This window comes from Orycteropus afer, unplaced genomic scaffold (genome assembly GCF_000298275.1).
Source record: "Orycteropus afer afer isolate SDZICR_OR568_19922 unplaced genomic scaffold, OryAfe1.0 scaffold00240, whole genome shotgun sequence".
Classification (NCBI taxonomy): Eukaryota; Metazoa; Chordata; class Mammalia; order Tubulidentata; family Orycteropodidae; genus Orycteropus; species Orycteropus afer.
In genome coordinates this window covers 3,317,956-3,328,470 of record NW_006921827.1, presented here as the reverse complement: position 1 = coordinate 3,328,470, position 10,515 = coordinate 3,317,956, and the positions used below count along the sequence as shown (strand labels likewise).

General features: G+C 38.5%; 1 protein-coding gene across 1 annotated transcript in view; it reads left to right on the top strand.

Moving 5' to 3' along the window:
* HSD17B4 (hydroxysteroid 17-beta dehydrogenase 4) overlaps positions 1-10,515 on the top strand; it is a 125,048-nt gene that overhangs the window by 62,393 nt on the left and 52,140 nt on the right. The window contains exons 17-19 of the mRNA XM_007949160.2: positions 3,847-3,916; positions 4,562-4,668; positions 6,326-6,412. Of these exons, the coding sequence (XP_007947351.2) occupies positions 3,847-3,916; positions 4,562-4,668; positions 6,326-6,412 (264 nt within the window). The remainder of the gene's footprint in view (positions 1-3,846; positions 3,917-4,561; positions 4,669-6,325; positions 6,413-10,515) is intronic.

Here is a 10,515-nt window from a genome sequence, read left to right as displayed (position 1 = left end):
ATGTTAATGATATTGTTCAATAATTTCCACATTCTGTGGGATCAGCTTTCTTTGGAATGGGTGGAAATATGGATCTCTTCCAGTCAGTTGGCCAGGTAGTTGTTTTCCAAATCTCTTGGCATAACCAAGTGAGTACCTCCAGTGGGGCATCCGTTTGTTGAAACATCTCAATGGGTATTATGGGTTTTCTGTCAATTCCTGGAGGCTTGTTCTTCACCAGTTTCTTCAGTGTAGCTTCGACTTCTTCCTTCAGTACCATTGGTTCTTGATCATATGCCACCCCCTGAAATGGATGACTGTTGACCCATTCTTTTTGGTACAGTGACTCTGTATGTTCCTTCTATCTTCGTTTGATGTTTCCTGCATCATTCAATATTTTGCCCATAGAATCTTTCAGTATTGCAACTCAAGGGTTAATTTTTTCCTCAGTTATTTCAGCTTGAGAAATGCTGAGCATGTTCTTCCCTTTTGGTTTTCTAACTCCAGGTCTTCGCACATTTCCTTATAGTAATTGGCTTTTTCTGCTTGAGCTGCTCTTTGAAATCTTCTGTTCACCTCTTTTGTCATTTTATTTGCTTTAGCTACTCTCCACTCAAGGGCAAGTTTCAGAGTCTCTTCTGACATCCATTTTGATCTTTTCTTCTTTTCTCGTCTTTTTAATGATCTCTTGCTTTCTTAATGGATGCTGTTCTTGATGTCATCCCACAATTCTTCTGGTTTCTGGCCATTGGTGTTCAATGCATCAAATCTATTCTTTAGATGTCTCTAAATTCAGAAGGATATATTCAAGGTCATATTTTGGCTCTCGAGAATTCATTTTAATTGTCTTCGACTTCAAGTGGAACTTTCATATGAGCAGTTGATGGTCTGTTCCACAGTCAGCTCCTGGCCTTGTTTTGGCTGAAGATATTGAGCTTTTCCATCATCTCTTGCCACAGATGTAGTCAATCTGATTCCTGTGTATGCCATCTGATGAAGTCCATGTGCATAGCGGCTGTTTGTGTTGTTGAACAAATGTATTTGAATGAATAAGTCGTTCGTTAGTCTTACAAAAGTTGGAATGCGGAAGTTGTAAACAAAGAAGAATCACTGGTATTTGGAAAATTTGGCCTTGGTGAGAGACATAATGCTGGAGATTGCATGATAGAATTTTGCAAAACCAACGACTTATTTGTGGTTTAGTGTTAGAATTCTAACCTCCAAGGAGAGCCAGGTTTGATTCCTCCCCAATGCACTTCATGTGTAGCCACTGCCTGTCTGTCACTGTAGGCTTGTGTGTTGCTGTGATGTGAAACATTTCAGCAGAGCTTCCAGACTAAGACAAATTAGAAAGAAAGGCCTGGTGATCTACTTAGAAAATTAGCTAATGAAAATCCTGTGGATCACAACTGTTTGATACAAAGACTATGTGGATGGTACAGGACTGAGCAGTATTACGTACCATTGTGTGTGGGATCACCATGACTTGGGGGCCAACTTGACTGCAGTTAACAACACCATTAGTCACACAAGTGACAGGGAAGGCAATAGGATTATTAAAATTATAAAAAGCATATTTAAAAGGAATGAAGTATTTCTATGAATGATATAAAATATTTTTATCAAAGAAAAATAATCAATTATGAAAAAAATGTCAGATATACTAACTTGACTAATTTTTATACATCATAATAGTAGTTTGGGAAAGCTTAACACAATATTTATGAGGAAGGGAAGAAGTCTTTAGGAAGACCCAAAAGTGTTGAGTTACTATGTAGATACATTAAATGGCTTATCACTAGCTAGTTTGTGAATTTTTTAATTTTACGTCTTTAGTACTAAAAAGTGCCCTAAGTATCTTTTGCTTTGAACAATTTAAATGCTAGGGAGTATAGTGACTTTTTCTTTATTGTTATTCACATCTTTTTTGCTAATTTTATCTACCCTAACTAAACCAGTTGCCACTGAGTCATTTTTGACTCAAGGCAACCCCATGTGTGTCAGAGTAGAACTATATTCCATAGCGTTTTTAGTAGCTGATTTTTTGGAAGTAAATCACCAAGGTTCCTCTGGGTGAACTGGAGCAGCCAACTTTTTAGTTAGGAACCAATCAGATTAATTATTTTATGACCCTGGAACTCCTAGTTAACCTGTTGTTGTTGTTGTTGTCATATAGTCAGCTCAGACTCATAGCAACCCTATGTATAACAGAATGAACACTGCCCGGTCATGTGCCATCCTCACAATCCTTGCCATACTTGGGCCCATAATTTTAGCCACTGTGTCAGTTCATCTTTTGAGGGTCTTACCCTTTTTTACTGATGCTCCACTTTAGCAAGCATGATATCCTTCTCCAGGAAATGGTCCCTTCTTACAACATGACCAAAGTAGGTCAGACGAAGTCTGGCCATTCTCACTTGCAAGGAACATTCTGGCTGCACTTCTTCCAGGACAGATTTGTTCGTTCTTCTGGTAACCCTTGGTATTTTCTGTATTCTTCACCAACACCACAATTCAAAAGCATCACCTTTTCTTTGGTCTTTCTTGTTCATTGTCCAGCTTTCACACACATATGAGGTGATTGAAAATACCATGGCTTAGGTCAGGTATACCTTAGTCTTCAAAGTGACATGTTTGCTCTTCAACATTTTAAAGAGGTCTTTTGTAGCAGATTTTCCCAGTCCATTATGACATCTGACTTGTTGACTGCTTCCATGTGGATCCAAGTGATATGAAATCTTTGACCACTTCAGATGTTTCTCCGTTTATCATGCTGCTGCTTATTGGTCCAGTTTTGAGGATTTTCATTTTCTTTATGTTGAGGTGTAATCCATTCTGCAGACTGTAGTCTTTAATCTTTATCAGTAAGTGCTTCAGGTCATCTTTTTTCAGCAAGCAAGGTTGTGTCATCTGTATTTCCAACCAAACTCACTGCTGTTGAGTTGATTCCAACTCTTAGCGATCCTTCCTTAGGTTTCTGAGGCAGTATCTTTATGGAAGTAGATTGCCCAGTTTTCCTTCTGAGGAGTGGCTGGTGTACTTCCTTTTGAGGAGTGGCTGGTGTACTTCCTTCTGAGGAGTGGCTGGGGTACTTCTTTCTGAGGAGTGGCTGGTATATTTCCTTCTGAGGAGTGGCTTGTGGGTTTGAACACAGATTGTTAATGAGTCTTCCTCCAATCCTCATGCCGCATTCTTCACATAGTCCAGCTTCTTGGAATATTTGTTCAGCATACACAGCCTTCCTGATTTTAAACTATGTAGTATCTGCTAGTTCTGTTCAAATGACAGCCTCCTGGTCTATGTATAGGTTCCTCATGACACAATTAAGTGGTGTGGTAGTCCTATTCTTTGCAATGTTATACATAATTTGTTATGATCTACACAGTCGAAGTTTTCATATAGTCATTAAAACACAGGTAACCATCTTTCTGGTATTCTTTGCTTTCAGCCAAGATCCATCTGACATCAGCAGTGATATTGCTTGTTCCACATCCTCTTCTGAATCCAGCTTTATTAAAGGCTATAAACACTTACCTTATCTTCATTGTATTTTAATGAAAGTAGGTCCACGGATTCCTTTTTGTGAATTTCTATTCAAGCAGTGGTTAACAGTGTTACACCCAGGTGTAGTTCTTGTCTCCCCTTCCTATTATTTAATAGCTTTTTTGTTGGTCCTCATTTCAATAGCAGTTGTTAAAGAAAGCATTTAATATATACTTAATCTTTCTTACTAAAAACAGCTTTTTAAAAAATCAGAGTGTCAGTTATATTATGATGGATTTCTTATATAATAACTAGCCATATTTCTTTTAATGTATTCTAAGAAAACACTGAATACTAGTCACCTCTGTAATTCTTCCTCCACAGGCTGCCTTGTACCGCCTAAGTGGAGACTGGAATCCATTACACATTGATCCTAATTTTGCCGGCATAGCAGGTGAGTTGCTAATAATGTATAACTTTGAAAAAATATTAGCTTATCATAGTAGTCTAAATAGTATTTTTAAAGACAGTGCTACTTGTAACTGGTAGTTCGAGTAACATTTTAAAAATAGCCCTTTCTGAATTACATTATTCAAAGGATATTGAAAGGTAGGAAGTATTGTTTAGAAAAATGGTATACTTGAGATTCAGATTTTAGTGAGAAGGAAGTAACTGGTAGTGATAAATTCTAAGTTAGGAGCTTGGGGTGGTCTTTGAGTTATTGTGGAGGACAAGGTCATTGGAAGAAAGATCAAGAACTAAAAGGATTAGGAAGGATCATCTACATATGGATATTGAAATCTCTGTAGATGATGACATGTTATAACCTAAGCTAAACAGAGTAAAACAATTCTTTGTATTCATAGTACTCTTACGTTACTTTTCCTGTTTTTTTTTTTTTTTGGGGTGTGGTTTGTTTGTTTGATAATTTTCTCCCAGAAAGTATATTCTATAAAATAATTTCCATGTTTCTTAAAATAGATAGTATAATTCATGTTAATGTAGGTTAAAGATATACTTAAAAAAACCCAAATTAACTGTACTTGGTTTATGAACATGACAGCTGCTGGTATTAACTAAATTATCTCTCTTTATTTAGGTTTTGACAAGCCCATATTACATGGATTATGCACATTTGGATTTTCTGCCAGGCATGTTTTAAGGCAGTTTGCCAATAATGATGTGTCCAGATTCAAGGCAGTGAAGGTATATGCATATTAATGCATTCTTTGAAGGAAAGCAGTTTAGTGAAGTCATTTAAGATAGATGTTGTTGTTGTTGTTATGTGCTGTCGAGTCGGACCCGACTTTTAGTGACCCCTCCTTGGGTTTCTGAGGCAGTGTCACTACGGAAGTAGATTGCCCCATCTTCCTTTATATGGTAGAAATAGACATTTTTATTATTTCGTTGGCTTGGCAACTACACATTTTAGTTTTGTAGCTACAAATAGCTGTATTACACATGTATTATCAATGCTATTGTATAGTTACAATTTTAACAGGTAAAGTGGACTTTATCATGTTACTGATTAGGAATATACATATACCAACATGTGCCTTCTTATAAAAAACTCGAGATTTATTCTTCCTTTTTTACTATTTTATAACTTGCTTTAATTTAATTGAAAATACTAAGTGACTATATTTGATTTCTAATAAACATGCACCACATTAACTACAATTTTTTTTAGCTCTTGTATTCTTATGTTGATTTCATGTTTCTATCCATTACAAATAATAAGGAAAAATATCTGTGCACATTCTATCTTTGCATAAGAGTAAGTCAAAAGATACACAATTAAAAAAAAAACAAAAAAACTTTCAAGTCTTAGTGTCAAATAGCTCCAAAGCTCTTATTTTATGCACTGTGCAACTATAAAAATGCATTTTCTAATGCCTTATTCTTGGTAATAAAGTATTATGCATTTTAATTTTATTACAGCTGTCTTTATTATTATCCAGTAATATATGCACAGAGCAAATAAAATAGTGTAGAAAGTTATGAAATAAAATGTAGGATTATATTGCTCTGTATACCCATGCAAGGCCTCATTCCCCCAGAGGCTAATTACTACCACTTTTAATTGCTTCTTTAAGTTGTTCTGGTAGTTACTTATATAACTCTACTTAGTATGGTTATTCTTCTCTTTGTTGATTCATCAAGATTAAATACTATTTATTGGTTCCCTACTTATTAGCTCTGGTAGTGTAGTGCCTAAGGCACTTGACTGCTAACCAGAAGGCTGGTGGTTCTAACCTACCAGCCACTCCTCAGAAGGAAGGTTGGGCAATCTACTTCCATAGTGATACCACCTCAGAAACCCAAGGAGGGGTCACTATGAGTCGGGTCCGACTCAATGGCACATAATAACAACACTTATTAGCTCACTTATATTAGGTATGGAGTCCCTGGATGGTGTAAGTGTTTAAATGTTCAACTAGTAACTGAAACGTTGGTGATTTGAACCCACCTAAATGTATCTAGGAGCTCTGATGGCATAGATTCAGGTATTTGGCCACCAACCAAAAGATCAGCAGTTAAAAGCTGCCAGCCACTCTGAGAGAGAAAGATAAAGCAGTGTACTTCTATAAAGATTTATAGTCTTGGAAACACTGTAGAATGATTCTGTTTTGTCCTGTAGGATTGCCATGAGTTGGAATTGACTCGATGGTAGTGAAGGTTTTTTTTTTCTTTTTTATTATTATTAGGTTTAGTTCTTTTATGACTTGAAATATATTTAAACTTCTATTTCCTTTCCTTTTTGTTCTTCCTACCACCTTCCCATTTTCTTCCCTTCCTCACAAATTGAAGAATTTCATGTTACAACATTTTAACCCAAGAACACATTTATTTTGTTTTAAAGGTTCGTTTTGCAAAACCAGTATATCCAGGTCAAACTCTACAAACTGAGATGTGGAAGGAAGGAAACAGAATTCATTTCCAAACTAAGGTATGAATGAGAGAGATAGAAGTACTTTGTTTTGTTACTCTCTTCACCACACTTTGTAATTTTGTTGATTCTTACAATTTCTTTGGTTAGTAGTATATATATGAGATAAAACCTAGAAATTTTTCTTTTTATGTGATGATAATATTATAAATGAAACAATTGAGATGTGTCATGTATTGAATTGTATCTCCCAGAAATGTGTATCAACTTGGCTGGGCCATGATTCTCAATGGATTGGAAGTTATGTAATGATGTAATCATACCCATGATGTGATCTGATGTGATCAGCTAATCAGTTGTAAGGGGATTAGAGTGAGATTCAACATTCTCACTTAGGTCATAGTCCTGATGTGACGTAAGGGGAGTTTTCCCTGGGGTGTGACCTGTGTGTTGTTGTTAAGTGCCATTGAGTCATTTCCGACTCATAGCGACCCTATGCACAGCAGAATGAAACACTGCCCCATCCCGTGCCAGCTCCATGATCCCTGCTATACTTGAGCCCATTGTCGCAGCCACCATGGCAATCCATCTCATTGAAGGCCTTCCCTTCTTTTGTCAACCCTCCACCTTATCAAGCATGACATCTTTCTCCAGGGAATGGTCCCTTCTGACAACATGACCAAAGTAGGTGAGACGAAGTCTGGCCATTCTTGCTTCCAAGGAACATTTCGGCTGCACTACCTCCAGGACAGATTTGTTAGTTCTTTTAGCAGTCCATGGTACTTGCAGCATTCTTTACCAGCACCACAGCTCAAAAGTATCAACTCTTCTTTGGTATTCCCTATTCATTGGAGCTCTGATGGCATAGTGACCTTCTAATCATACAAGAGATAAAAAGAGAAGTAAGCAGAGAAGTAGGAATATACTACTACCAAGAAAGAATAGTGGGGAACAGATGGACTTGAGGTCCCTGTACTGAAAATCTCCTAGACTCAGGGTAAGATTGATGCCAAGAAACATGAACATGTCCAAGGAACATTGGGCTCACAGATGTTGAAAGGAGGCAGAGATCTTCCTTCAGAGCTGACAGAGAGAAAAAGCCTTCCACTAGAGCTGGTGCCCTGAATTCTGACTCCTAATTTCCTAAACTATGAGAGAATAAATTTCTGTTTGCTAAATCCATTCACTTGTGGTATTTCTGTTAAAGCAGCACTAGATAACTAAGATAGGATATTTCAACAAAAGGATGCAATGTGGAATGCACTAGCTTGTCTGTGCCAAGAAATTTGGAAGGTTGTTTCCTGGCAGATTGATTGGAAGAGATCCGTATTTGTGCCCATTCCAAAGAAAGGTGATCCAGCAGAATGCAGAAATATTGAATAATACTAACATCACATGCAAGTAAAATTTTGTGAAAATAATTCAATAACGATTGTAGCAGTACACTGACATGGAACTGCCAGAAATTCAAGCTGAATTCAGAAGGGATTGTGGAATGAGGGATATCATTGCTGATGTCAGATGGATCTTGGCTAAAAACAAAGAATATCACAGAGATGATTACCTGTGTTTTATTGACTATGCCAAGACATTTGACTGTGTGGATCATAATAAATTATGGATAACATTGTGAAGAATGGGAATTCCAGAACTCTTAGCTGTGCTCATGAGAAACCTGTACATAGACCAAGAGGCAGCTATTCAACAGAAAAAGGGTACAGTGTGATGTATCACTTTTTATGGCCTTTCTAGCCATGGTCTTGTAACTCCCACCAAATGATTGAGCAGGACTATGCAAATAAGGTGCTTATAACCCACCAAGGGGATTGGATAGCTTGGTAATTATGTAAATAGAGTGCATGGCACCATTGTGGGTGTGGGACTGGGCAAAGGTGTGTACAACTCCCAACAAGGGGATTAGGTAGCTTTGCCAACCTGCTAGGCTTAAAATGAACCATCCTAGAGGTGGAAGCAGGGAGAAATGTCACCACCACCCGGAAGAAGAGATGGGAGCAGATGACATCTTTTGGATTCAGGATCCTGCGCTGGCAACCTTCTGGATCCAAGAGACAGAGATAGAGCTGTAACACCAGACATGGCAAGAAATAGTGACAGAGAAGTGGCAGCAGCAGAGGCAGCAGAAGTGGAGATTGGGCAGGAAATAATATTGTAGGCTTCTGTGACTATGGAGCAAGAGAGCTCAATGCCTTTAGGCTGGAAGCTTGCTGGTGGAGTGGAGTGCCTCCATGTACTTATTGGTGGAGCTAAATAGCTTTCTAACACTTGCCTGAGTAGGGTAGAAGCTGGGCTGAGTGACCCAGAAAGCCCAAGGGGCTGAGAGACTGAGAGGCTAAGGGGCTGAGGGTCAGGGAGAGCTGAGCACAGCTGAGAAGAGCCTATCCTGATCAAAGAACTGTGTCCTGAGTACTTCCTATCTTGAATTGTAACCTGTTACTTCCCTAATCTCCATAGTTGTGAGTATTGTCTGTGAGTTCTGTGGCCATTACAATGAATTATCAAAACCCAGCAGAAGAATAGAGAGTGCGGTGGGAGGAACAGCTGTTGTTATAATTAGTACAAAGTTTGGAGAGTGGAAGTATGTCTGACTTCCATTCCATAAGAATCACCCTTAGGAGTTCCAGTAAGATGGCGGACTAGGCAGAAAGAATGCACAGACCCTCTTCAACAAAGAAAAGGGAAACCAATTAACACAGACACAGAAGATAATCCTGGACACCTGAGCCTTGAAGGGAAGGATATAGAAGTGGACTAAACCCCAACTAGCAGAAGAATTTGCATGAAAATACCAAAAAAGGAGACAGATGGAGCTGCGGTCTGGTAGCAATCCTGAGTGATCCTGACGGCATGGCACAGAGAGCTTTGAGAGTGCTGAGTGGCGGTAGGACCTAAGAATGAACCTAAAAATTAGCCCTGCTAGCCAAGGACTGCATGGAGGACTGCTCTGGTGGCTGGGGAATAAACGGAAAATGTGAAGAGAAATGCAGGCTGAGCTGTGGACTTTTGCCTGTCCGGAGGCTGCTGCCATTTTGAATGTTCACAAGTGGCTTGACCATTTTGGATATTTAAAGAGACAGCGCTTTTGCAGATTCCAGGGGCTTAAGGACGATTCTGCTTGCCCGCAACCCCAAGGACACTCTGACTGGGACCTGCACGACTAGAAAGGTGCGAGATTCCTCTTGTTACTCTTATACCCCACACCCGCGTGATAAACGGAGGTGTGGCCATCCCCCACTCCCACCTACCTTCTGGGCCCACAGGAACTCCATCACAGACTGTGTGCTCAGATGGAGTGTGGGTGCCCTGCCCAGTCCTCCACTGATTTTTTTTCTCTTATTATTTTTTTCTTTTTTTGCTTTCTTTTTCCTGGTGATTAGTTTGCTTGTATTTGTCTGTTTTTAAACAACTATTAGTATTAATACTTTTGTTCTTTTTACTATTATTCTTATTCTTCCCCTCCCAGGTCCTAGTTTTCAGATTTTTTTCTTTTTCCTATTCCTGGTTAAAATTTATTTATTTTTTTAATTAAATTTTTTTCCTTTTTTCCCCCTTTTTTTCTCGTGGTTAACCCAGTTCCTTGTTTTTCTTTGTGCATTTTTTCCCATTTTTTTCCTTCATTATTCTCCTTCTCTACCTTTTTTCTCTTAGTGCCCTATATCCAGATATTGCAGATTTTCTTGTTATTTTTTTCTTCTTTTTCCATTTTCTCTTTTTTTTTGGTTACTGTTCCTGTGTGATTACATGGTGTCTTTTTTGTCCATGTGCTTTTAGTATTTTGATCGTTATTCAATTGTAATTTTTGTCTATCTGAGTGGGAAACAGCAACAATCCCCATAAGACACAACTACACCCCCACCTCCTGGAACTTCACATACTGACCAAGAGCCACTTCCTCCTTCTCCACCAATGGGCCAATGATAAAAAACCACCAAGAAGAGCCTGAATCACACTTGGCTGCTCTTCACAAACAGTTAACAGAGATCTAAATACAGCAATGCTACGATGCCTCGGAGACAACAGACCATCACAGTCCACAAAGAGGCAAGATAAAGTGGTAGAAACAAGGAGCAGGATACAGACCCAGAACACATCCCTGAGGAAGAAGCAGCATTGGAACTCTCTGATAAGGAATTCAAAAGAATTAT